The 26869-nt window shown below is 44.5% G+C and overlaps 1 protein-coding gene across 13 annotated transcripts in view; it reads right to left on the reverse strand.

Moving 5' to 3' along the window:
* The window catches only part of neb (nebulin), a 60456-nt gene that overhangs the window by 27349 nt on the left and 6238 nt on the right, over nt 1–26869 (reverse strand). For 11 of the 13 annotated variants that reach the window (XM_076030959.1, XM_076030953.1, XM_076030950.1 and 8 more), the window contains 80 exons: nt 26672–26776; nt 26039–26143; nt 24799–24903; nt 24599–24706; nt 24057–24173; nt 23808–23909; nt 23182–23289; nt 22971–23075; nt 22757–22855; nt 22212–22316; nt 21549–21656; nt 21331–21444; nt 21052–21249; nt 20777–20884; nt 20580–20678; nt 20381–20485; nt 20173–20280; nt 19488–19799; nt 19193–19399; nt 18989–19093; nt 18776–18883; nt 18369–18680; nt 18071–18277; nt 17870–17974; nt 17622–17729; nt 17198–17509; nt 16848–17054; nt 16655–16759; nt 16458–16565; nt 15973–16284; nt 15646–15852; nt 15456–15560; nt 15253–15360; nt 14839–15150; nt 14505–14711; nt 14314–14418; nt 14012–14119; nt 13604–13915; nt 13279–13482; nt 12989–13093; nt 12757–12864; nt 12234–12545; nt 11941–12144; nt 11679–11783; nt 11419–11526; nt 11004–11315; nt 10612–10815; nt 10368–10472; nt 10162–10269; nt 9667–9978; nt 9361–9564; nt 9173–9277; nt 8853–8960; nt 8436–8747; nt 8147–8350; nt 7956–8060; nt 7720–7827; nt 7097–7408; nt 6811–7014; nt 6467–6571; nt 6219–6326; nt 5790–6101; nt 5010–5213; nt 4782–4886; nt 4514–4621; nt 4122–4433; nt 3882–3986; nt 3637–3735; nt 3399–3500; nt 3151–3258; nt 2724–3035; nt 2519–2623; nt 2312–2416; nt 2101–2205; nt 1898–2005; nt 1682–1792; nt 1362–1559; nt 473–577; nt 271–375; nt 1–105 (listed from right to left, as the gene is read on the reverse strand). In XM_076030959.1, coding sequence (XP_075887074.1) covers nt 1–105; nt 271–375; nt 473–577; nt 1362–1559; nt 1682–1792; nt 1898–2005; nt 2101–2205; nt 2312–2416; nt 2519–2623; nt 2724–3035; nt 3151–3258; nt 3399–3500; nt 3637–3735; nt 3882–3986; nt 4122–4433; nt 4514–4621; nt 4782–4886; nt 5010–5213; nt 5790–6101; nt 6219–6326; nt 6467–6571; nt 6811–7014; nt 7097–7408; nt 7720–7827; nt 7956–8060; nt 8147–8350; nt 8436–8747; nt 8853–8960; nt 9173–9277; nt 9361–9564; nt 9667–9978; nt 10162–10269; nt 10368–10472; nt 10612–10815; nt 11004–11315; nt 11419–11526; nt 11679–11783; nt 11941–12144; nt 12234–12545; nt 12757–12864; nt 12989–13093; nt 13279–13482; nt 13604–13915; nt 14012–14119; nt 14314–14418; nt 14505–14711; nt 14839–15150; nt 15253–15360; nt 15456–15560; nt 15646–15852; nt 15973–16284; nt 16458–16565; nt 16655–16759; nt 16848–17054; nt 17198–17509; nt 17622–17729; nt 17870–17974; nt 18071–18277; nt 18369–18680; nt 18776–18883; nt 18989–19093; nt 19193–19399; nt 19488–19799; nt 20173–20280; nt 20381–20485; nt 20580–20678; nt 20777–20884; nt 21052–21249; nt 21331–21444; nt 21549–21656; nt 22212–22316; nt 22757–22855; nt 22971–23075; nt 23182–23289; nt 23808–23909; nt 24057–24173; nt 24599–24706; nt 24799–24903; nt 26039–26143; nt 26672–26776 — 12747 coding nt within the window. The remainder of the gene's footprint in view (nt 106–270; nt 376–472; nt 578–1361; nt 1560–1681; nt 1793–1897; nt 2006–2100; nt 2206–2311; nt 2417–2518; nt 2624–2723; nt 3036–3150; nt 3259–3398; nt 3501–3636; nt 3736–3881; nt 3987–4121; nt 4434–4513; nt 4622–4781; nt 4887–5009; nt 5214–5789; nt 6102–6218; nt 6327–6466; nt 6572–6810; nt 7015–7096; nt 7409–7719; nt 7828–7955; nt 8061–8146; nt 8351–8435; nt 8748–8852; nt 8961–9172; nt 9278–9360; nt 9565–9666; nt 9979–10161; nt 10270–10367; nt 10473–10611; nt 10816–11003; nt 11316–11418; nt 11527–11678; nt 11784–11940; nt 12145–12233; nt 12546–12756; nt 12865–12988; nt 13094–13278; nt 13483–13603; nt 13916–14011; nt 14120–14313; nt 14419–14504; nt 14712–14838; nt 15151–15252; nt 15361–15455; nt 15561–15645; nt 15853–15972; nt 16285–16457; nt 16566–16654; nt 16760–16847; nt 17055–17197; nt 17510–17621; nt 17730–17869; nt 17975–18070; nt 18278–18368; nt 18681–18775; nt 18884–18988; nt 19094–19192; nt 19400–19487; nt 19800–20172; nt 20281–20380; nt 20486–20579; nt 20679–20776; nt 20885–21051; nt 21250–21330; nt 21445–21548; nt 21657–22211; nt 22317–22756; nt 22856–22970; nt 23076–23181; nt 23290–23807; nt 23910–24056; nt 24174–24598; nt 24707–24798; nt 24904–26038; nt 26144–26671; nt 26777–26869) is intronic. The other 2 variants (XM_076030961.1, XM_076030963.1) reach the window with 2 other exon arrangements.

Below are 26869 nucleotides of genomic sequence, written 5' to 3' on the forward strand. Positions count from 1 at the left end.
GTTGCTGAAGAAATGCTTAAAGTTGTGGCATCTGGCATAGTCATAGGTGTCCAGCACAGTGGTGTACAGGTGCTTCTCCTTATGGTAAGCCTCCCTGTAGTTGAGCTGTCAGGGACAATTATTCAATGGATGCATTCAGCATTTAAAAAAAAATAAATAAATAAATAAATAAATAAATAAATAAATATATACATATACATATATATTGCATTTATTAATTTATTTCACATAAAAATATATGTAATTCATTTTGAAGGTCTGTTTACTCACCTCACTGGCCCATGTGTGACCCAAGATAGCAGTCACGTAAACGGGGGTGTCTGTCACAATGGAGTAATTGTTGAATTCCTTTTTGGCCTCATCCCTGTATTTGAGCTATGGAAAGATATTGAAAAATGATACGGCTTAATCACCACACTTCCAAGTATTATTTTTAAACGAATGAAGATTTTTTTTATGTCAACTGGCTTACTTCGCTTTGCAGCTCGTAGGACTTCTTGGCACGGAGGATCTCTGGTGTGTCCCACACGAAGCAGCCAATACCCTTCATCCAGTTCAGGTCATCCTTGTAAAACACCTGTTCGGTAAAGAGCACACAGCAGAAAGACCGTTATTGTTATGTTCATTGTAGGAGACCATATTTGAATTTGCCCCAAGCAAAGAAAAAAAAAATATAGAGTTTCTGTAAAGAAAAATCCATCTATCTATCTATCTATCTATCTATCTATCTATCTATCTATCTATGTATTTAAAATTAGCATATAGCTAAACCATATAGTTGTGTTCATATGCTTACTACAGGTGTGGGCCGCCTGAGAGCTGTTGCTATGGACGATAAATTCTGATTTGTAATTTCAATTTATTTGTTTTGACTTCACTGCTGTCAATGATAGACAAAGTAGGCTTTGGCGTAGATCGGCTATTTGCAAAGTAATGCACACAAGCACTGGCGGCAGCTAATAGCTTGAAGGGGAGGGATCCTGATGCCACTCAAGTCACGGGTGGCCTTGTTGCGGAGCTAGCGCTGAGCTAATGCCGGTGTGTGCGTTACTTTACTGGTGAGCAGAAGTGATAAACCTCATGAACGTGTATTGTACACGATGTTGTATTTGTTTTGTATGCGCTATCACTTTGCTGCTGTGTGTGTTTTGTTGCAGGCTACAGATGTTGCAAAAGACAATTAAAACAGTATAAAACCACACAAGCACACCTGGACCTTCTTCTTCTTGTCCAAGTGTGCAACACAGACACTGTGCTATTGGCGTGGTTGCACACCCTCCCAACCGAAACATGTGCTAACTAAGCGCTGCGCCAGTCATACAAAAGGCCCCCCGAGCAGCAGATGCGGACTGATTACGTACATCGCTGAGGATCTCATTTGTCTTGCGCGCACGGATGGCGTCCTCCTGATCGGGGTGGCAGGTCCACTGGTGCAGGTAGGTGCGGTAGATGACATCGCTCAACATGTCCTGGCACCTCTTGGCCACTTTGTTGGCGATGATGTCGGGTGGGAGGTGAGTCTTGGTTTTGTTTTGATGGTAGTTCTTCTGGTACAGCCTCTGTTTGTCGAGGCAAAGGCACGTCACGGGGAAAAATGAACACCATTGTCAAGCAATGCGGGTAACTGGATGATCACGTCTGAAGTTTTTTTGTGTTGCAAGAAGAGGACGTTTGCTCGCACCAGTCCCTTGTTCTTCTCCTGCTCCCCCAAGCGCATAACCTCGGGGAAGTCCACCAGGGTTCCGGCCATGTAGTGGCCCTTGGCCTTCTCGTGGGACTCTTTGTACTTGGCCTAGTACATTTTAAATTAAGAAAGGTCTCAGTTCTTCTGATATATACATTTGAAAACAACGTTAGAAATTAGGACTTCAAATTAGAAAAATGGTAAGACGCGCACATCGCTGATGATCTCCCTGCCCTTCTTGCCGCTGACAAGTGGGATGTACTGGTGGTTGAGCTGGTATCCTGTGGCCTTAGATTCGTCCCAGTCCAGTTTGTACAGTTTCTGAAAATCAGATGGAAGTGGACAAAAAATGTTAAAAAGAGGTTGAGAATGGATAAAAGGCAAATAAAGCTGCACAAATAACAGTTTTCCATTACCTCACTGACGATCTTGGACACCTCCCTGCTGTGGGCCAGCTGAGGAGTGTCATCTGAGCCAATGTAGTGACCCTTTTCGGCATTAAACGTCTCTTTGTACTTGAGCTAAGGTAAGAGAAAAAAAAACAAACAAACGTCATTTAGGTTTTGGAGAGATTTTCCAAAAGTGGATCTACAAAATGAGTTATTTTATTGTCGAATTTAGACATACATCACTGAGGTTGGCAGCGTTGACCTTTGCCAAAACAATCTCGGGACGGTCCACAACCAGCGTGAAATTTGCAAAGGCTTCCTTGGCAGACTTCGTGTAGAGCCTCTGCAGTAGGAATCAAAAAATTACAATGAGATGCAACCAAAAAACACGACAGCTGCTTCGAGAAGGAAGCCACTGATTGTTTTTTCGTCAGGCTAAACGTACATCGTTGAGAATCTCCTGGGCCTTCCTGACTTTGACATGGTCAACAGAGTCGGCAGCCACCCAGCCGCAGCCTCGGATCCATTCCAAATCAGCCTTGTAAACACACTGTGGAGAAAACGTAAAACAGATTTTAGGCGATTAGGATGACGAGATATTATTTCTCTACTTTCTGAATCAGCCATAAGGTGGTTCAAGGTGGACTCACATCGCTCTGGAGGTCATAGGCCTTACGGGCCTGCATGACGTCAGTGGAGTCGGGCAGGCAAGTCCACTGGTGCAGGCGGGTCCTGTACATGTCATCGTTGACCTGGATCTGGCACTTCTTGGCCAGCTCAAACTGCAGCATGTCCACCGGGAGGTTGAACTTGGTCTTGGACTTGTTGAAGTCCTTCTTGTACAGGGCGTCGCTGGCGATCTTGGCTGAGTGGAGAGCCAGCATGATCAGGGGGTCGTCCTGGACGCAGCGAGCGCCGATGTGGTGGCCCACCTGCTTGCGGTAAGCATCGAGGTACTTGTGCTATAGGTGAGACAAAGCAAATTATCTTGTCAATGTGATGTTTCCAATTTGGCTAAATACATTTTTCATCCCATAACATATTCTTACAAATCAGGATTATTTTTTTACCGCTCACCTGACTCTGTACTTTAGAAGTCTGGATGCACTGCTTGATTGGCACAGCGTCTCCTGGCATAAAGTAGCCAGTGGCCTTCACCTTATCCCAGTCTTTGGTGTACAGTTTCTGTGAGACACGAGGAAATTGTTATCATCTCATTACACGGCATTGCTTGTATGCAGGCATCAATTGGAGGGTACAACTTGAACAAGTGTTAAGTATGGTCAACAGGCAGATTGAACGCTTTATCAGTAGGCCAGACTCACCGGGTGAACGTTCTTTGCCACCTCTCTGGCCGTGGCAAGAATTGGAGTGTCCGACAGTGTGTAACTGGTCTTGTCCTGGTGCCACGCTTCACGATATTTGGCCTGAGCAAAGGATGAAATAGAGGCTTATTTATAAAGTAAAATACGGCTTTGTTTGCCATGTGATTTTAATAAAGAAGGAGCTGAACACAATGGCAAAAAAAAAAATAAAAAAATGATGGCTTGGAGTCAAACTAACCTCGTTGAGGACGTCAGCAGCATTCTTTGCACAGACTAAGTCAATTCTGTCAGTTGGAACTATGAACTTCTGGTCGTCCAGTTTGACGCGATAACCTCTCTGTAGGTAAAAAAAAAAAGAAAAACCAAGTACAAAGTTTAGATTAAGGAATTGGGGAGTGTGGGGTCATTGAGCAATGTTTGAAAAAATAATGGTAAACATTTTCATGGCTTAGATTATGGAGGTGAAAGTGTAGTGAGCCTTACATCAGCCAGGATCTTCTGCGCGTGCTTGACTTTGAGAACATCCACACTCTCATGAGGCATCCATCCACATCCGCGTAGCCACTCCATATCTGCTTTGTACACAGCCTAAAAAGAAAACAAAAGCATATTAGAGCATTCACACAACATTGAGAATGTGTCCAGATGACATTCAGGACTTAATAATTCCAAGAAATTAGGAGATAATGTGTTTGTGAGTGATTATGCTCCATATAAACATACATCGCTCTGAAGATCGTAAGCCTTCCTGGCCTGCACCACGTCGGTGGAGTCCGGCAGGCAAGTCCACTGGTGCAGGTGGGTCCTGTAGTTGAAGTCGTTGACTTGTTTCTGACACTTCTTGGCCAGCTCGAGGTTCAGCATGTCCACTGGCAGGTGGAACTTGGTCTTGGACTTGTTGAAGTCCTTCTTGTACAGGGCATCACTGGCGATCTTGGCTGAGTTGAGAGCCAGCATGATCAGCGGGTCGTCCTGGACGCAGCGAGCGCCGATGTGGTGGCCCACCTGCTTGCGGTAAGCATCATGGTACTTGAACTACAGACAGAGACAAGTATTAATGAGTTGTCAGAGAGGGAATTTCACATTGGATTTCCTGTTCTTCTTGTTTTTCTTACATCACTGACGATGTCTCTTGAAGCTCTGGCCTTCAACACAGAAATAGCATCCTCCTTGATGTGGTAGCCTTTGGCCTTCTGGTCATCCCATGCCTTTGTGTAGAGTTTCTGGATGGATGACACAACATGGAAATGACTGTAAGACACTTTCTAAGGACCTGCCAGTTACAATTTACATGTACAAATAAAAAAAAAAACACACACAAAACTAAAATCATATCCCTTGAAAATGTTTTAACAATGAGTGAACACACTGAGATGAACTCACATTGCTGATGTTGACAGAGTTGGCCTTGGACAGTTCAAACGCGGGAATGTCATTCGGGATGTGGATTCTGGCCTTTTCTGCCTCCCAGACTTCTTTGTACTTTCTCTGTTAGGACAAAAAGCACACACATTAGCATCACTCTACTGTGACATCAGCATTTTTTATCAAAGAGTTCGACTTTTACTTCAAATATGTTAGGCGTTGCGTTCATGAAAGGCAGTCACTCACATCGCTGATGTTGTCGGCGTTCTGCTTGGACAGGACGATGGCTGGGAGGTCGACCACACTGGTGAACTTCACGGTGCTCGGTGGCTGGCGGTAGAGCCTCTCGTTGATAATGGTCTGGGCGTTTCTGGCTTTGATGACGTCCACAGAGTCCTGAGGGGACCAGCCGCATCCCCTCAGCCACTCCAGGTCCGCTTTGTATGCATTCTAGGGAGCAAGATGCAACAGAATTAAAATCTGTCATGTTTACCATAGTAAGATGTAAATTGTAAGCATGGTTTTGCTCTGAGTGTAAAAAAAAAAAAAGAGGTTAAGAGCAAACAAGATGTTTGCCAGATCTCAAATACTTTACTTTTGTAAAGGTTCCTTTTTTTTTTTTTTTTTACAAAAGAATATAAAGAATATCATAACAGAAAATAGAAATTATTTCATCCCAGTTTTCCGTGAAGCTGCCTCATATAATTACTTATCGACAGTTCTTTCCAGCCACATATATGCAAGTTGAATCAACATGTATCACTAACCTATGAGAGCTAGCGGGGACCTTTTGTGACATCACAAAGGGTTTAACTCCAGGATAAATCTTTTATAACACATTCTCTGAAAATTGTTGCTATCGAAAGAAGCAGCAGGTGGATTTTCACTCTCATTTCGAGCGACTTCACTGATGTTATAGACACACAGATTATTGTAAGGAATCATTGGTTAATTGTTTTTTATGTGCTATTAAAACATTTCCATCAAAATATTCACAATCCCTGGCTTGAGTAAAAATGCACTTACATCACTCTGAAGGTCGTAGACCTTCCTGGCCTGCACCACGTCGTTGGAGTCCGGCAGACAAGTCCACTGGTGCAGGTGGGTCCTGTAGTTGAAGTCGTTGACTTGTTTCTGACACTTCTTGGCCAGCTCAATCGTCAGCATGTCCACTGGCAGGTGGAACTTGGTCTTGGTCTTGTTGAAGTCCTTCTTGTAGATGTTGTCGCTGCTGATCCTGGCCGCGTTGGCAGCCAGCAAGCACAGCGGGTCGTCGTTCACACTGAGGGCTCCGATGTGGTGGCCGCACTGCTTGCGGAAACCAGCTTTGTACTTGTACTGAAAAGATGGAGAATGGAAATATTTCAAAAAATGGTGCACACGTCATCTCAGATGAAAAACTTTCCGAGAGAATCACAAAGGAGAGGGAATGTGGATATGTAAAAAATGACATACGTCGCTGACGATGTCGCGGGAGGCTCTGGCTGACAAAACAGAGATGGCATCTTTGGGAAGGTAATATCCTTTGTTGATGGCATCCATGTAGCCTTCTTTGTAATGTTTCTGTTGGAAAAAAAAAACAACATTATGAGATTCTGTATGATGTAAGAACAACAAATTATTCAACCAAGAGATCAAGCGGATAATTCCTGTCAAAGTGAAAGCGCTTGCTAAATTCATTGCGTGACATAGCGTTGCATTACCAGACTGGTGTTCAGCTTGTTCTGCTTGGCCAGGAGGATCTCTGGAGTGTCGGGCATGACATGGATGTTGGTCTTATCGCTTTCCCAAGCGGAGACGTATGCTTTCTGTAAACAGCGGATGAACATGTTTAAAAGTACCATTGTGAATCTGAGTCCAGGAACATATTATGCACATTGCAGCCAAACTATTTGAATAAGTTATCATCTATGGCGTCAAACTGAAGAAACTTATTGTGCCAAAATGTATTTTTTGAAAAGCTTTCTGATAAATTTCTGACTGACATGAAGCAAAATTTAAGGGGAAAGATGTCATTAAAATACTGTAAATTATTAAGTGACTCTACCTTGTCCATAATTTGGGCATTGGCCAGAGCGAGGACATATGGCATGTCAGTGGTGTTGGCAGTGAATTTGAAGTTTCTGGGATGCTGACGGTACTTCTGCTCGCTCAGGATCTCCCCCGCTTTCTTGGCTTTCTCCACATCAACTGAACCGATCGGCACCCAGCCGGTTCCCTTGACCCATTCCATGTCGGCCTTGTACACAGCCTGCATCCAAGAGAGCGGAAGAACGTGGGTTATGTGTTTATTCAAGTGTTTCGTGAAGACGTGCAGCATTCCCAACACTCACGTCGCTCTGCAGGTCATAAGCCTTCCTGGCCTGGACCACGTCGGTGGAGTCCGGCAGGCAAGTCCACTGGTGCAGGTGGGTCCTGTAGTTGAAGTCGTTGACTTGTTTCTGACACTTCTTGGCCAGCTCGAGGTTCAGCATGTCCACTGGCAGGTGGAACTTGGTCTTGGACTTGTTGAAGTCCTTCTTGTACAGGGCGTCACTGGCGATCTTGGCTGAGTTGAGAGCCAGCATGATCAGCGGGTCGTCCTGGACGCAGCGAGCGCCAATGTGGTGGCCCACCTGCTTGCGGTATCCAGTCTTGTACTTGTACTGAGCGGAGAGAAAATAATAATGTGATCGTAGGGAGCAATTCTTTTGAATGGCCTTTGCAAGGCTCACTTTATGCACTACATAGTATTTGCAATCATTGTTGGAGAAGCACATTTGTCTGTCGGTTGGATTACAAAAGTGACAATTTCTACTTCCATTATTTACAAATGCAAAAGTGTGACACTGTAAACGATGCAGCATTGGGAAAAAGATGAAGAGGAACAATATAAAGAATAAGTAGAAAGAGAAGAACAAAATAGGGAAGGAAAAAAAAACATTGTAGAATTAAAGAGAAACTCAAATGTACTCACATCACTGATGATTTCTCTTCCATGTTTGGCAGCAATGATAGAGACGGCGTTGGCCTTCAAGTCGTAGCCCTTTCTGAACATCTCTTCAACACCTTGTCTGTATAATTTCTGGTGACAAAAATTGAAAAACCAAGTCAATAATTAAAAAGGTCATTGTCCCGAACATACAGTCAATATTAATTAATCTGGATGTAGAACTTATCCCTGAGTGGGATGAGGGGAGAAAGCAAAAATACCTTGCTCATGTTGTCTGCGTTGGCTTTGGAAAGCAGAATTTCCGGGATGTCAGGGGTCACGTGAGTCTTCGCCTTCTCAGCCTCCCAAGCAGCGATGTAGCTTTTCTGTGGTGAGAGAAAATAAGAAGATGAACAGGGACGGCCAACAAACAAGCAAGCAGAACGCCTGAGAGAACAAGATGACTCCTTACCTTGTTGATGATGCCAGCATTCGCTTTAGCCAAGACCATGGGCATGGAGCTCATGTCAGTTGTGAATTTTAACGCGTCTGGTTTCTGCCTGTAAAGGCGCTCGCTGAGAATTGTGGAGGCATTCTTGGCCTTCATCACGTCAATCGAACCAATGGGGACCCATCCAACACCAATGACCTCATCCATGTCGGATTTATAAACAGCCTGTGCAAGAAAAGCGGCATAAAACAATGACGTCAGCGCAGTCTAAATTGCACAATGTGACAATGTAATATACAGAAACACCTACATCGCTCTGCAGGTCATAAGCCTTCCTGGCCTGCACCACGTCGTTGGAGTCTGGCAGGCAAGTCCAGTTGTGCAGGTGAGTCCTGTAGTTGAAGTCGTTGACCTGGATCTGGCACTTCTTGGCCAGCTCGAGGTTCAGCATGTCCACTGGCAGGTGGAACTTGGTCTTGGACTTGTTGTAGTCCTTCTTGTACACGGCGTCGCTGGCGATCTTGGCTGAGTTGAGAGCCAGCATGATCAGGGGGTCGTCCTGGACGCAGCGGGCGCCGATGTGGTGGCCCACCTGTCTGCGATATCCGGTCTTGTACTTGAACTAATGATGATCAGGGAAAAAAAACAGTTATGACTTGAGCAATTGGGGTTTGACACAAGAGAAGCATGTATTTGTGCAGAAACGGTGAGCCGAGGGGTTACTCACATCACTGACGATATCCCTGGAGGCCCTAGCCGACTTCACAGAAATGGCATCGCCGGGGAGGAAGTAGCCCTTGTTGATAGTTTCCTCAAAACCTTGTCTGTACAGTTTCTAAACAATGAGAAAATAAAATACGATTCAATGAATGACCAAATGTAGCTGTTAGATCAAGAATTAATGAGAAAACTTTTCTCCAAAACTGCAGGAAATCATTTACAAACATTAGAAGCTTTCCTGGCCAATTTACGGTACAACTGCTTCCATGTGCAGGAATAATGAAGATAATGAAAGAATCACATAATAATACATCGTATTCCACTTACTGCACTCATGTTGACAGCATTCTGCTGAGAGAGGAGAATCTCTGGAGTGTCGGGATTAATGTGGATGTTGGTCTTGTCTTTCTCCCATGCCTCCGTGTAGAGATGCTGAACACACCACACAAGTTAAGTGTTTAGTGAGGAAAATGATAATAGACGTGTTGACTCCAGATCTATGTAAGATTACCTACCTTATTCATTGTTAAAGCGTTGCTCTTTGCCAGTGCCAGATTCATCGCATCCGTGGGGCTGGTGAATGGAATGGTGCTCGGGTGCTGACGGTACTTCTTCTCACTCAAGACCTCTCCGGCCTTTTTAGCTTTCTCTACGTCAAGGGAACCCATTGGGACCCAACCAAGACCCTGAAGCCACTTCATGTCTGCTTTGTAAACAGCCTGTAAGCAGAATGGATGTCATACACAATGGTCAATGGCAGCCTGAATGTAAAATAATAATATTTGAAATAAATAATGATACAGAAAGCAGGTATTACTCACATCGCTCTGCAGGTCATACGCGTGTCTGGCTTGCCTCACGTCGCTGGAGTCGGGCAGGCAGGTCCAGTTGTGCAGGCGGGTGATGTAGTTGGCATGGTTGACCTGGATCTGGTTCTTCTTGGCCAGCTCAAAGGCCATCATGTCCACTGGGAGGTGGAACTTGGTCTTGGACTTGTTGAAGTCCTTCTTGTACAGGAAGTCGCTGGCGATCTTGGCTGAGTTCAGAGCCAGCACCAGCAGAGGGTCGTCCTGGATGGAGCGAGCGCCGATGTGGTGGCCCACCTGCTTGCGGTATCCAGTCTTGTACTTGTACTGGGTACAAAAGGCATAATATATTCAATAAGTGTCCTACTTCCCCCACACGTATCAATGTGACTCGCCAAAAAACATTATATTCAATTATAACGTGCCTTTCATGACAAAGTCAGACCAAAATTAGCTGTTACCAAACTGATAAATGTTACATCACGTTAGAAGAATTAATCAAAAACATACATCACTGGCAATATCCCTTGAAGCCCTGGCAGCCAAAATGGAAATGGCATTGTTGCGCAGATCGTAACCCTTCTTCTTGGAATCTTCATTGGCCTGTTTGTATCTTTTCTGCAATCAAGAAAAATCATACCAAAAATGTTTAGGGTATGCAATTTCTGGTGCGAACAACACTTTTGGAATGGTTGGTTAAAAACATTTTCAAGTACCAAGCTGTAGTTCAGGCTGTTTGCTTTAGCTAGAAGAACATCCATAGCATCAGGCATGACATGGATCTTTGTCTTCTCGTTCTCCCAGTTTTCAATGTAGGTTTTCTGCAGTCAGACAAAAAAAACCAAAACAAAACAAGGGAAATTAAGAACTCCACAAGATTCTTTTAAGCGGTGCCGTAATAATCTCAAGGAACTGCTACGGGTGGTGACTGTCACGATATCATTAGAAAGAAATCCTCACCTTGTTCATGACCTGAGCGTTGGCCTTGGCCAGCACCATGGGCATGTCTTCAGTGGTGATTTTAAATTTGTAGTTGCTCGGGTGCTGACGATACTTTGACTCACTCAGGATCTCTCCAGCTTTCTTAACCTTCTCAACATCCAGGGAACCAATTGGCACCCATCCAGTACCCTTCAAATTCCTCAGATCCTCCTGATACACAGCCTGGACAAAGGAACATTATTAAATATTAAAGTAAAGTATAACAGTATATAGTATTAATATTTATATGACAAGGCATGCCATTAAATGTAGCGCTGTAACACAATTGAGAAGATCTTTGTCTTTTAGCTCAAGAAAATAGAAAAGTAGATTCTGTAAATCTTCTCTAAATTTTAAGTATTTAAACTCACATCGCTCTGCAGGTCATACGCGTGTCTGGCCTGCCTCACGTCGCTGGAGTCGGGCAGGCAGGTCCAGTTGTGCAGGCGGGTGATGTAGTTGGCATGGTTGACCTGGATCTGGTTCTTCTTGGCCAGCTCAAAGGCCATCATGTCCACTGGGAGGTGGAACTTGGTCTTGGACTTGTTGAAGTCCTTCTTGTACAGGAAGTCGCTGGCGATCTTGGCTGAGTTCAGAGCCAGCATCAGCAGAGGGTCGTCCTGGATGGAGCGAGCGCCGATGTGGTGGCCCACCTGCTTGCGGTATCCAGTCTTGTACTTGTACTAAAAGAAACATTGGTTGCATTTTTTTTAAGGACATATTCGCCTTGAGAAATGATTTGTAATGATGTATTAAACGCAAAAGCTGCAAGCTGCAGAAGCTTACATCACTGGCAATGTCTCTGGAAGCTCTGGCTGCAATGATGGAAATGGCATCGTTGCGAAGGTCGTAGCCCTTCTTCTTGGCATCTTCACTTGCCTGTTTGTACTTTTTCTATGAGGACACAGCCAGAACCCAACAATGATGGATAAAAATATCTGTCATTAAAAACTGGAAAACCATTTCTTTGGGTCATACATTCACGACACACAAGAGGTTCTTCATTTATTTCTCTATTTATGTATTGTGTTTGACTCTTTGCTTACCAAGCTGTAGTTAACATTGTTGGCTTTTGCCAGAACAACGTCCATGCAATCAGGCATAACGTGGATCTTGCTCTTGTCTTCATTCCAAGCCTCAACGTAGGCACTCTGTTGTCAAAGAACATAAAGGTTTGTTAATCAAGAAACAAAAGAAAACACCATCTACGCAAACTTAGACAAATGTCCGTATGACAATGCACAAAGTACAAATCAGGAATTATGATAACTTTTTAATCAAAAGCTGTTTCAAATTGATGATGCATACCTTGTTCATGACCTGAGCGTTGGCCTTGGCCAGCACCATGGGCATGTCTTCAGTGGTGATTTTAAATTTGTAGTTGCTCGGGTGCTGACGATACTTTGACTCACTCAGGATCTCTCCAGCTTTCTTAACCTTCTCAACATCCAGGGAACCAATTGGCACCCATCCAACACCCTGCAACATCCTCTGGTCCGCCTTGTAAACAGCCTGGGAAAAATCAAAGTTGATAGCGATTATAAAAAAAAATAACATAATGATGTTAACATTTTTAAGAAAAATAATTATTCCATTCTCACATCGCTCTGCAGGTCATACGCGTGTCTGGCCTGCCTCACGTCGCTGGAGTCGGGCAGGCAGGTCCAGTTGTGCAGGCGGGTGATGTAGTTGGCATGGTTGACCTGGATCTGGTTCTTCTTGGCCAGCTCAAAGGCCATCATGTCCACTGGGAGGTGGAACTTGGTCTTGGACTTGTTGAAGTCCTTCTTGTACAGGAAGTCGCTGGCGATCTTGGCTGAGTTCAGAGCCAGCACCAGCAGAGGGTCGTCCTGGATGGAGCGAGCGCCGATGTGGTGGCCCACCTGCTTGCGGTATCCAGTCTTGTACTTGTACTACAATTGAGGGAGGAGACAAAAAACAACAACAAGAGATCACTATATGGTGATCTTAGCATGACCTGAAAATTTCTTCACATTCTGTAATAAAATGCATTAGTTATTTAGAGTTTGATGTTTCAGTAGTGAAGAAACTCATAGGATTATAATGGGTCAGATACATCACAGCTTGATGAGTGAGATGACTTTTATTAGTAAATTATCTTACGTCGCTGGCAATATCTCTTGTGGCTTTTGCTGCGATGATGGAAATGGCATCATTACGCAGGTCATAGCCCTTCTTCTTGGCCTCTTCGTTTGCCTGCCTGTACATTTTCTATGAAAAGGAGAGAGAGAGAGAGTTGCAAAGCGTTAAAGAATCTTCCCAATTTCCCCAGGTTGTCTTTTCGCTCTGCATTATAAGTCAACCTTTTACAAGAAAAAACATGGCAGGCACTCACCATGCTGTAGTTGGATTTGTTTGCTTTGGCCAGAAGTATATCCATGGCATCAGGCATGACATGAATGCTTGTCTTGTCTTTCTCCCATGCTTGGATGTAAGAACTCTGTAGAAACCAAAAAAAAAAAAAAGTGTAATCACTACTAAAATTCTAAGAAAGTTTAGAAATTTCTTGCATGAATTTCACAGTTGAGGTTTTGTTTGTGCTTTAAACGTTCAGTAAAAACTACCATGACTAGTGATTTGATGTGTCTTAATTGTGTTTTGCTTTTAAAGCTGCAAAGGAAATACCTTGTCCATGTTCTGGGCATTGGCCTTGGCCAGCACCATGGGCATGTCTTCGGTGGTGATTTTAAATTTGTAGTTGCTCGGGTGCTGACGATACATATGTTCGCTCAGGATCTCACCAGCCTTCTTTGCCTTCTCAACATCCAGTGAGCCTATTGGCACCCACCCAACGCCCTGCAACATCCTCTGATCCGCCTTGTAAACGGCCTATGCACAACAACAAACATGGGTTGGCTATGCTGAAGGGTTGCTTGAAAAGAAAATAGCATCACATACGAGGGAAATCGTTACAGTTTTAAACCATTAGATTCAAAGATTCATCGCTCACATCACTCTGCAGGTCATACGCGTGTCTGGCCTGCCTCACGTCGCTGGAGTCGGGCAGGCAGGTCCAGTTGTGCAGGCGGGTGATGTAGTTGGCATGGTTGACCTGGATCTGGTTCTTCTTGGCCAGCTCAAAGGCCATCATGTCCACTGGGAGGTGGAATTTGGTCTTGGACTTGTTGAAGTCCTTCTTGTAGAGGGCATCACTGGCGATCTTGGCTGAGTTCAGAGCCAGCATCAGCAGAGGGTCGTCCTGGATGGAGCGAGCGCCGATGTGGTGGCCCACCTGCTTGCGGTATCCAGTCTTGTACTTAAACTGAAAAGGCAAGTGTGAGAATATTCGTAATTCAATTTAGGGAAGTGGAATTTTGGAGAGGATGAAATAGAGGCCAACTGGAACACAAACACTTACGTCGCTGGCGATAATACTGGAGGCTTTGGCACTCCGGACTGCGATTGCATCAGCACGGAAATTATGCCCCTTCTTCTTGGCGAGCTCATTGTCCAGTTTGTACAATTTCTAAAGAAAGGACAAAAGTAGAACACATGTTTGAAAATAAAAAAATCCAGGTTAATGTACCCACTTTCACTCTTCAAACCTGCGTTACGGTGGTATTAATGTGGATACTGTGGGAGATTGTTCATTTACTTTTCCATCCAAATCTCAACAGACCTGTATTATGCAGAAGAAAAAGGTAGAAAACCGAACAATACCTCGCTGTAGTGTTTCTTGTTTTCCCTGGCCAGGGCAATGTCCATGGCATCAGGCATGATGTGGATCGTGGTCTTGTCGCTGTCCCAGCTTTTAGTGTAGGATTTCTAGGAGAAAAATTACGATATTAGTAAGATAACTATTATACAAAGGTGATATGTATGATAGTGACATACGCAGCATTTCACAGTACCTTGTCCATAATCTGGTTGTTGGCGGTGGCCAGCACCAGATCCATGGAATGCATGTCCTTGGTGAACTTGAAGTTGCTGGGAAGTTGACGATATCGGGGCTCGCTGAAGATATGGCCGGCCGTCTTCGCTTTCTCGACATCCAATGATCCAATAGGAACCCAGCCAGTTCCTCTGACGCTGTTGTGATAGTCACTCTTGTACTGGTTCTATGGCATAAGGCAAAGTGAAGTTGATTGCATTGCTTGCTGTCCAAGCCACCCCTGATGCTATTTTCATGGTCACGTTTGGATTTGAATGAACGTGTATGACGTCGGCATAATCGCAAATACATACATCACTGGCAATGAACTGCATGTTGCGAGCGAGTTCCAGGTTCATGGCGTCAGAAAGGACGGTGTAGCGGGGGACGATGTTCCTGTATCCGGCCATGGTTTGAACAGCGGAGGCGTGCTTGGCATGGGCCAAACTCATCATGTCTACCGGGGAGTGATACTTCAGCTTGGACTTGTGGTAGTCCTTCTTGTAGTTCTTGTCACTCTGCAGACGGGCCACCTCCATGTAGTGAACCAGCAGGGGGTCGTCCTTGATGCTGCGGAAGCCAACGTGGTGGCCTCTGGCTTTCTCGTACGCCAGCTTGTACTTGTACTGGAGGGCAACGGAGAAAGCGTGTTGGTCATAGTTCTGTTGCAGGACATACATTTGAGCAGGTGTGCCGCCAGCACTGACTTCCTACAGGTTGGAACTTACATTGCTGGCAATGGTGGTACCAGACTTGGCGGCCTGAATAGCGATGGCGTCTACTTTAACATTGTGGCCTTTCTTTGCCATTTCTGCAAGACCAGCTTTGTAAAGTTTCTGCAAGAAAAAGAACGTGGTTTTGATTCTCAAATTTGGTAAACGCAAGTCAAAACGCAGCTTGTTAGATTTTCGGTTTGATCATTTCCACTTACATCGCTCATGGTCAAGGAATTAGCCTTGGCCAAAACAATCTCAGGAGCGTCTGGCATGATGTGAACAGTCAGCTTGTCCTTGTCCCAGGCTGCAGTGTATGCTTTCTGTTGAAACAGAGTGTAAATAACTGTGAGTTACATCTGTATTAGTACTAAGTGATCCTACCCTGTGCACATGAACGTGCCGCACCTTATTCATGATCTGATTGTTGGCGGTGGCCAGGGTCAAGTCCATGGAGTCCATCAGCTTGCTGAACTTGTGGGTGGATGGATGAGTGCGGTACTTCTTCTCACTCTGGATGTCGTTGCCGAGTTTGGCGGTCTCGACACCCAGTGAGCCAATGGGGATCCAGCCAATACCCCTGATGCTGTTGTTCCACTCAGACTTGTAATCGCACTAAAAAAAAAAAAAAAGATTGTTCAAGCTATTTATTATCTAAAGCACACGTTGTTTCTTTTTTATGTGCATCAGGAAAAAAAAAGCACAGCATATTTTTGAGAGTTCATTCAGACTTACATCACTAGCCTGAACGTTCATTGTGCGCGCCAGCACAAAGTTCATGGCGTCAGGGAGGAGACTGTTGGTGTGGTGGATCTTTTTGTATCCGGCCATGGTTTGGACAGTGGAGGCGTGCTTGGCATGGACCATGCTCATCATGTCCACCGGGGAGTGATACTTCAGCTTGGACTTGTGGTAGTCCTTCTTGTAGTTCTTGTCACTCTGCAAGCGGGCCACCTCCATGTAGTGAACCAGCAGGGGGTCGTCCTTGATGCTGCGGAAGCCAACGTGGTGGCCTCTGGCTTTCTCGTACGCCTTTTTATACTGGACCTAGAGATGAAAGCACATCTGGTCATTAACTGTTAAATATTTTGAGGGATTGTGGACTTATGAAATCTGCAGCGGCCACTGGGCTTTTCTAATCACAGTTTTTATATCACTTTCAATGGCTTGATATAATACAAACGTCATCGTTTGACTTGAGGAAATTATTCAGGACTTACATTACTGGCAATGGTGGTACCGGACTTGGCTGCTTTGATTGGGATGGCATCTGCTTTGAGGTTGTAGCCCTTATTGGCCATTTCCACAAGACCAGATTTGTAAAGTTTCTGTGAAAACAAATACACATTTAAGTGTGAGTGAATTTTTGTACGTATGACTAAAAATGTAAGCCAATAGGGAAAATCTGATGTCTTACATTGCTCATGGTAAGGGCATTGGCCTTCGCAAGGAGAATCTCAGGAGCGTCTGGCATGATGTGAACAGTCAGCTTGTCCTTGTCCCAGGCGGCAGTGTACGCTTTCTGTTGAAACAGAGTGAAAATAACAGTGAAGAATTACATCTGTATTTGTGCTGAGTGACCCCTCCCTGTGTACTTGAACATGCCGCACCTTATTCATGATCTGATTGTTGGCGGTGGCCAGGGTCAAGTCCATGGAGTCCATCAGCTTGCTGAACTTGTGGGTGGACGGATGAGTGCGGTACTTCGTCTCACTCTGGATGTCGTTGCCGACTTTAGCGGTCTCGACACCCAGTGAGCCAATGGGGACCCATCCAATACCCCTGATGCTGTTGTTCCACTCAGACTTGTAATCGCACTGAAAAGAGAGAACAAGAGGTTGGATTTCTGAACTTGTCAAACGATTAAAAAAAATGCCATTGACAGATTTAATTAAAATGTTTGCTCGGAGGCAGAGAAGATTTGTACAGCAAAGCAAAGAGTACATTAATCTTCACTCACATCACTGGACTGGGTATTCATGGTGCGGCACAGCCTCAGGTGCATGTTGTCCGGCAGGAGGAAGTAGTTGTGAGGAATCTTTTTGTATCCAATCATAGTCTGAACAGTGGAGGCCTGCTTGGCATGGGCCATGCTCATCATGTCCACCGGGGTGTGGTACTTCAGCTTGGCCTTGTGGTAGTCCTTCTTGTAGTTCTTGTCACTCTGCAGACGAGCCACCTCCATGTAGTGAACCAGCAGAGGGTCGTCCTGGATGCTGCGGAAGCCGACGTGGTGGCCTCGGGCTTTCTCGTACGCCTTTTTGTATTGGACCTATTTTTTTTAGAAAAGAGAATTGACACCATTGGACACTTCTAATGGTAAAGTTTCTGTTTAGATATAATACAAAATCTTAAACTTTTGTGTATATAGAGTATTTACTCACATCACTAGCAATATGTCTGCCTTGCTTGGCGCGCAGAATAGGTATAGCGTCGGGCTTCATGTCATATCCCTTGGCGATATCGCTCAGCCACTTGTGTTTGTAGTGACTCTGTGGATGAACAGCAATGTGTTAGAACAGTGTTATTAACACAGGTAAACACTTTGGTTTTTTGAGACCTTTTACATTTATGCATTTGTGTAAAGATCAACGTAAGACTTTTTATTTTCAACTCTAAATGAATCTCTGACCTCACTCATGGTCTGAGCATTGAATTTAGCCTGAAGGAATTCGGGGCTGTCGGCGGGCAGGTGATAGGTGTGCATGAACTTCTCCCCGGAGGCTTTATACGATGCCTAAAGAAGAGAGAAGACACAGCAAAAACCTTGCGTGTGCATATATCTTGTGCATTTAAAGGGCGTTTGTATTTCTGATGAATGAGACATTCTTACGTTGTCCAGTTGCTTGGTGTTGGTCAGAGCCAGAGCCATATTCATGGAGTCGGTTTTACTCGTGAACTTGAGGCTGCTCGGAGGCTGGCGATAGCCTCTCTCATCTAGCGCTGTTGCAGCAGCTTTGGCCTTCTCAAGATCCAGCGAACCAATGGGGACCCAGGCTGCACCTCTGTGGAAGTTTCTGTAGTCAGCCTTGTAGACATTCTGAGGAAAATGCAAAGAAAGCACATTTAAATGTCACGGTTATTTTTTTTGTCATCATCCCTTCATTTACTGTACAGATCTGAAAACTTACATCACTCTGGATCTCCATCATGTTGCGGCACAGCTGCAGCTGCATGTTGTCCGGCAGGAGGAAGTGCTTGTGGGGGATCTTCCTGTATCCGGCCATGGTTTGAACAGCGGAGGCATGCTTGGAATGGACCATGCTCATCATGTCCACCGGAGTGTGGTACTTCAGCTTGGCCTTGTGGTAGTCCTTCTTGTAGTTCTTTTCACTCTGCATCTTGGCCACCCCCATGTAGTGAACCAGCAGAGGGTCGTCCTGCAGGCTGCGGAAGCCAACGTGGTGGCCTCTGGCTTTCTCGTACGCCAGCTTGTACTTGTACTGAATGAGCAAAGCAAAATAGCAATTGGTATGAATGAATTAAGAGGATTCAGTGACACATGAATAGGGATGTTATTAGTGTCTTCAAAACATACATTGCTGGCAATGTCTCTGGTGGACTTGGCTGAAACAATGGGAATGGCATCCTCTTTCACGTGATGTCCTTTGAGCAGGTCTTGGCGATGAGCGTAGGTGTAGTAATTCTGGGTGAGAGGGACGTAATTTCGACTTCATAACACACGACACAATTCATTGTAAATGCCTTTATAACACAGGAACAAAAACAATAGTGAGGAACATTAAATAACCTGGCTGATGTTAACAGCATTGTATCTGGCTTGCAGCAGCTCAGGGGCATCAGGAGGAAGATGGTAGGTGTGCTTGAACTTCTTTCCACTGGCCCTGTATTCTTTCTGTGCAATCACAAAAAAACAGAGAGTGGTTTCTGTAAGTTCACTTGATTCGGTTCTATGTTGGCACAGAATAGGGACGGGAGTACGTTTTGTCCCGACCTCGTTCAGGATCTTGGCATTTGACTTGGCCAGCTCCATGTTCATGGCGTCCATGCCACTGGTGAACTTGAGAGTGGCAGGGTGCTGACGGTACTTCTTCTCATCCAGAGCTGCTCCTGCTGCCTTGGCTTTTTCCACCTCCAGGGAGCCAATGGGAACCCAGCCCATTCCTTTGACGGAGTTCTCGTATTCCATTTTATAGTTGTACTGTGGAAAAAAGAAGCAAAAAACAATACAAGATTTGCTCAAATGTCTTAAAATAAAACAAAGCAAAACAAAACAAAAAACAACTTACATTGCTGGCGTTGTAGTTCATGGTGCGAGCAAGGTCCAAACTCATGGAGTCCGGCATGAGGAAGTAGTTGTGGTGGTGCTGCTTGTAGCCTGCAAAGGTCTGCACCCTTGAGGCGTGCTTGGCATGAGCTAAACTCATCATGTCCACCGGGGTGTGATACTTCAGCTTGGCCTTGTGGTAGTCCTTCTTGTAGTTCTTGTCACTCTGCAACTTGGCCACCTCCATGTAGTGAACCAGTAGGGGGTCGTCCTTGATGCTGCGGAAGCCAACGTGGTGGCCTCTCTCCTTCTCATAAGCCTTCTTATACTGGACCTAGAGATCAGAACGTGCATTCGTTTTAGTCTCCATGTACAGATAGTTTACAGATAAATGGTGTCTGAGGTGTTTTGGAAAGGGATGTAAGTGATTGCAAACTACTGTCCAGCTTTCTAATTGTGTATTAATTGTGCAGCTTTAGGACCTTGTTAATGGTAATGGTAAGGACTACAGGTCACACACCTCCTACATTAACTTAAAGGAGTAAAGCGAAAGAATTGCTCTCAAAAAAATCGATATGATGAGAGAGTCTGTTTATTGATTTTGATGTTTAATTTGTCCTGCTACCATTTATTAGATTAAAAATGTACATTAAATAGTGTGCAGAACAAAAGACTGTGAAGTTGACCCTTTCTTCCAGAAAACTTACATCGCTGGCAGCATGCCTGGCAGCTTTGGCAGCCAAAATTGGGATGGCATTAGGCTTGAGGTCGTAGCCTTTGGCAATCAGATCTTTCCAGGCAAGTTTGTAGTTGTTCTGAAATGAAAACAAAAAATGTAATCCCACATGTGTTTTGCATTAATTTAAACATAAAATATTGAAATGGCTTAAAAACATTTTCTTTTTTTTGGCTTACATTGCTGATGTTGTAAGCGTTACACTTTGCCTGAAGCAGCTCGGGCACGTCAGGAGGCAGAGAGTACTTCTGGTGAACCTCTTCCAGACCCCTCTTATAGAACAGCTGTAACAGAGCAGGACAATCAGGGCAGACGTCACGGGATGCGTCAAGGTTTATTTCATTTCAAAATTAATCACAATGTCGGTTGTGAACTCACGTCACTCCTCTGAAGCTGGTTGACTTTGGCTTGCATCATGATGGGGTGGTCGTCGATGGACGTGAAGGGGATGGTGTCCGGGTGTTGTCTGTATTTTTTCTGCAGGAAAGAAGAACATTTTACACATGACATCTCAACAGAACAACAACAACAAAAAAAAAAGAGTCTCGGGACGCTCTGCTATGTCACACACTCACCTCACTCAGGATCTCGGCAGCTCTCTTATTCCTTTCCACGTCCATGGAGCCAAAAGTGACCCATGGACTACCTTTGGTGAAGGTGTTGTAGTCGGACTTGTACTCATTCTGTGATGGGGGCAAAACCATAATAAAAGTGAACAAAATGATTCAACAAAATGAAAATAGTGCCAATTCAGCAAAATTCGCCTGATACTAATATTTGCCAGCAACTGCTGTAAATGATTACTAAAGACAACAACACAACAAGACATCAGGAATGTGTCTGTCCTCACATTGCTCTGGATGATGTTAGCTTTCTTGGCCAAGTCCAGCAGCACGCTGTCATACGGAAGAAAGTAGTTGTTCTTGATGCTCCTGTAGCCAGCCATGCTGGCAATTCCCTGCGATTTCTTAGCCAAGGTAACCGACATCATATCCAGTGGCGCATGGTACTTGGTCTTGAGCTTTTCATAGTCCTTTTTGTATTCACGCTGTGGAGACATCAGCAAGAGATTGTTCGGATGCGTCCTTGATTAAGTTCATAGCATGCACGGTGCGCGCCGATGGCTTACTTCACTCTGGATTTTGGCCACATGAACGGAGTGCAGGATTTTGGGGTCGTCATTAATACTGAGGGCTCCGACCATCTGACCCTTGTTCTTCTCATACTCTTTTTTGTATTTAACCTAAGTGAATAAAAAACCAGAGGGGGGGTCATTTATGAGAGGAATAAATAAATAACAAAAGCCCACAAAAGAGATTATGAAGGGTGAGAGTGTGGCACACTTACATCACTGGCGATGTTAGTGTGAGCGCGGGCAGCAAGGATAGAAATAGTGTCGCCCTTGACTTCAAACTTTTTGGCTTTAGTTTTCTCCCAGTCGTACTTGTAACAGTTCTAATGAGACAGAACGACACAAATAACGATTGCAAATCAACATCAGTGAGGCAAAACACAGTGGAAGGACAGGGACAGGAGTGAAGACACTCATTGCTAAAGGTAGACTGATAAAGCAGGTTAACAGAAACAGATCATTCATTTAAGCTAGTATTTACAAAAGTGTGCTTATTCAATGAGATGATAAATGCTGCTTGTAAGTGTAAGTATTTTTTTTTTTTAGATATTGTATATACATATATATATACACATATATATATAATGCACATATTAACATATTAAATTAAATAAAGAGACAAAACAGAGACAATGCACTCTATTTACTTTCAACATTTTTGTCTGTATTCTATTCAAAATCTTTATTAATGTTTAGCAATTCTGTTTCATCTCCTTCGTCATCTTATTAAACAGTTATATCTTGATAAATAAATAAAATATATGTTGGCATATTTGCCTTCAGCCAGCCACCTTCCAAAATATGAGTATCAGCCTCCTAAAAATCTAAATGAGTCTAATCACAACAAAAACTGACAGGTTTTGGCAACGCATACTCACGTCACTGAGGTTAAAGGCGTTCACTCTGGACTGTATGAAGAAAGGATAGTCTGGGGGCAGGTGAGACTTGAACTTAGTTTCCTCGTACTTTGCTTTATAGTCCAACTGTGAAAAAAGAAAAAAGAAAGACATAAAATAAAAATCACATCCAAAGAAATGTCATCCCCTGAATATAAGAGTCAGTTTAAACTGAGATTAAGGTGTCATTTGTTATTTGTGATCACTGGAGGGCAGCACTGTAATATGCAGAGGCCATGTGAGACTCATTTTCCACTTCCCCAGAGCCAATGCGATCACTGGGTTTATTCTGGGCCAAGTGAATGCTCGGTGCTATTTATACTACAGAGAGATGGTTCTCCAGTTTCCATGGTGCCCACAGAACGACAGTTGGCCGATGTGGATGATTGGGCACATTTTAGGGGGGGGGGTCTGCATATCCGTGAGAATTCAATCCTGAGCAGTAATTGGCAACTGGAGGAATAGCAAGTCGACAAATACGGCAAATATACAGAATTATTGAACACGGCGGACCATGCAGCACGTACGTCACTGAGTTGTTTGGCGTTGATGGCAGCTTGAACCATGACCGGGGAATCCGTCACTTGTGTGAATTTCACCGTGTCTGGATGCTGCCGGTAGGTTTTCTGCAAAAAACACAAGAAGGAAAGAAACATTTTTTGGATACGTTCAACAATCCGAAACCAAATGAACACACACAAACACACATAATACTAATACTAATAATGAAGTACTGCTTACATCGCTACAGCCTTGAAGTTTCTTTCCAGCTTCATACTCAGGCGTGATTGTTTGAGGGAAGAAGCACCTGGTCTTGATGTCCTCATACTCAGCCTTGTACGTTTGCTGCAGAACGACACATCGCAATTTCAATGAAGCAACGCGACGATTTTTAAAAAGCTCGTCCACTGAGAAAAATCTCAAGCGTCGACCATTTAGAACAGAAGCGTACCTCGCTCTTCATTTCCTCAACTTTCTGACAGTGGAGCATGTAGAGATCTTCGTAGCTGCCGAGGTAGTGGCCCTTCACCTCCTCGTCATACTTCTTTTTGTAATTTGCCTGGGAAAAAAAAAAAAAAAAAAGCATTTCAAAGACAGAATGTGTGACATTTAAAAGGGGTCTATTTGAATGAAGTGGACCAGAAAATACAAAAGTTTGTATGTATTTGTACGGTCACAAAAACATATTCACTTTTGTGTTTTCATTCACTCATAATAACTTAGATTCAGAGGTGGTGGACTTGTTAGGAGTGTGTAAAATATATAATGCTGTAAGTTTTAACAACAGCCCAGAACATGACTCTACTCAAGGCTTTAACGCTTTAACTGGACAAAAAAAAAAAAAAGAAAAGATCAGGTTGGCCTTTCTGAGATGGAATGTCCTGATAAAAGAAACGTATTTGCAGAGTGACACCAAAGTCCTCCTGCAAACACTGCACAGTCTGATCTGGAGCTAATGAGATCAAATATCTCATATATCAAATATATGCGTTCCGTACTTTGTAATACGCTGCCTTGCCACAAGATGCCACTCAATCTCACACAGCGGTGGGAAGGATTTAGTGGGTTGATTCTTACATCATTGAACTGTTTAAGCACAGAGTCCATCTGAAACTTGGGTGTGTCGCAGTAGTTGATGCTGAAGCCTCTGGATTTCTCATAGTTGGCCTTGTACACTTTCTGCAAAGAAAGCAGAGCAAACGCGACGAGCACAATTTACACACTGTAGTTTGGTCATAAAAGGTGTTTTATAATTCGTATTGAGATTAACAAGATACGTTAATTACACAGCTATTATGACTCAGACCTTTGTGAACAGATACCTACATCACTGAGGATGGTGCCAGCGTATCTGAGCTGCCTGAGGAGGGGATTGTCTGTCGCGGGGAGTGTATTATAGTCGGCCTGCGCTTTGTTTTTCTCATATTCCTTCTTGTATTGGACCTGAAAAGCAGAAACAAGAAAAGGGGGTTTTCACTCGCGTATATAAACATATATGTATCAAAAAAATAACCTTGGCAACGTCAAACACCACGGAGGTGACGTTGGCCTCCATTGTGCGTTAAGTGTGGGCGGCTGTGAGTTATACAGTCGGCTGAAAAGCCTCTTTCGCACATACTGAGGCGTCGCTACCGGGGATGGAGTGAGGGTACACGTACGTACAGTCGGGCCAGATCGGGCCTGTGAGCTACGTGGCGCCAAACAGGGCCGCGGCTGCGTCACAGCGGATTCAGAGCGTTGACTCACGCTCCACACTGAGACACGGGTCGCCTCTTTGTCGCGTCTTCCCCATGAGACAGGATTTATAAAAATACCCCGATGTCTGTTTGTGCGTGTGTGCGTGCGTGCGTGCGTACGTGCGTGCTCACCTCACTGGCAGCAATACGAGCCTTCTTGTTTGTGCCATAGACGGGCGTGTCCGTCTGCATGAAATATATTTGGTCTTTTGTGTTTTCGTGATGCTGCGTGTATCTCCTCTGTCAAGGGGAAAGCAGAAACCGTCAGTTGCAAGAACACGTGACAAACAGCCGTAGACGTGAAACAAATGTACGGAAGTGCCGGCTCTCACGTCGCTCAGGTTTTCCATGGCCACCCTGGCAGTGGCCACGTCAAAGTATGGCGTCTCGCACCATTGACCCTTCACGTTTTTGTTGTAGTCTTCCTTGTACTTGAGCTGTGGGCAAAAAAAAGATGCTGTTTTTAAACTGTGTTAGTAAGACACGGGAAGATGGCTGTCGCGTTAACCTTTCGTCGGGCCTCTCCCTTCCAGTTTAGTACAGACAGGAATAACAGGCAGCAGGTGTCCAGTTATTTCTGGCAATTGCGCAGTGCTGGATGTGTTCTGACTGCCCTGTTACAGTGCAGTTGCAGAGTGGGAAGTTTGAGCCGTTACATTCTTCTGGAGAATGACTAGGATACATTATTAATTTGTTGCCTTTCCTTTCGCTGTGCACAAAGCGAATGTGCAAAGTTTTAATGTAGCTCTCTTCATGCAACTAACAGAGGAGACACTGAGTCTTGCCGCGAACGCACAACTACTCAGAGAAAAAAGAAATCCTGGCCATTATTACTGTGAAGGCAAGAGGCCCAACAACCTGGGCCAGTCAGCCAAACATGGCTTTAATGCAGTGCTTTCTCAATTGCCCCCCCCACAATATTCGGCACATTTTCGCAAAAAAACAAAAACAAAACTCAGCTTATCAGCGTGGGTGGGGTACATACGCTTCGTCAAATTTTCTCGACTTAGCTTTTGGGGAAATTTTCGTTGGTCTCATTTTGGGCAACCTTTCTTTTCGTGCCTGCTAAAATATTTTTCATGTTGTCTTGTTCACTTCACTTGCTACCTCCTGCTGTCTATGCTGTGTGTGCGCTTGTAGCTATAACTCCCTGCGCAAGAAGAGCGCCACTGCCATCAATCGTAGTGGATGCATTTACACAGTGCAGTTGCCTTTAAAGCAGCCAGTATTTCATTTCTCATCCTCTCCTTTCCCATCGTCACTAACCCAAAAGAAGTTTCAGTGAGGTCCAGCAGGGGACCTAATTATCAACTCTTGTTTGAAGAGCCAGGCTAATGAGGCAGGTCCTAACAAGTACCTGCTCATAAGGAAAGCTGTAGGCCAGTTGCCTGCGTCTAACTGTAGACAGGACGCTAGATACCGGAGCTAGTCTGCAAACACGCAGCTCCGCTGATCTTGCTTATAAATGGATGCGTTCTGTAAACCATCCTGGTTGTGTGGAATTCATATTTTCCACTCGTCAGCGTTTATGCTCCCCCCCCCCCCCCTCCCACCAATGCTTTGTGTACTCACGTCACTGCGCTGCTGGTCGGCCTTCCTGGCCAGCTCCATCTCAGGAGGATCGGCCAGAGAGGTGTACTTGGCCTTGCGCTCATGATGACCCTTCTTGTAGTGAACCTGCAGCAGGAGCAAAGCACACAGAGTAGAGGAGGGGGGGGGGGGGGTTAAAACTAGGTGAGGCAGTTAATTTGATAAAAACATCAATAGCCGACCCCTGTCGTCAGTCTGCCTCAGACAGATTGTGTCTACAGTCGACTGGCGACTCTCCCGCATCAGCAGGAAAGGTGCAACGCCGTGGCATTCGCAAGCGAGGGACACGGATGACCGTTTTAATTGGCTGCAATGTGGCTGGAAACGCGAGTGCTGAGTCAGTCAAGACAAACGGACCTTGAAATGAGACAAAACAATCTACAGGCGGAGAAAATGTGTCGGCCTGATCATACGAGTGTATCATAGTAACAGTGTGACGTCGGGGGGGGGAAGAGATTAATTTTCCTAAGGGACACCTACAGTATGGTCTGACTCTCATCACTGCTGGTCATGTTGTAGATATTCAGCATCAAATATAGTGATGTTTGGCATTAATACATTTCAGAATATATTTGACTATACAGTATTATCTCTTTTGACTCTCTATGTACTTACATCACTGAGGACCTCCTGAGCTTTGGCCACCCTGCGCAGCTCAGGGCTGTCGCTGTACGGGTAGAACATGGTCTTGTCTTCATTCCAGTCCTCGGTGTAGAGTTTCTACAAGAGCAGCAGAACAACAGAAATGCGTTATTTAAAAGTGATGCAGTCAGTGCAAACAAATACACATGTGTGTCTAGATAGATAGATAGA

This window comes from Nelusetta ayraudi, unplaced genomic scaffold (assembly GCF_046127955.1).
Source record: "Nelusetta ayraudi isolate G7.1 ecotype Tasmania unplaced genomic scaffold, CSIRO-AGI_Nayr_v1 ptg000031l, whole genome shotgun sequence".
NCBI lineage: Eukaryota > Metazoa > Chordata > Actinopteri > Tetraodontiformes > Monacanthidae > Nelusetta > Nelusetta ayraudi.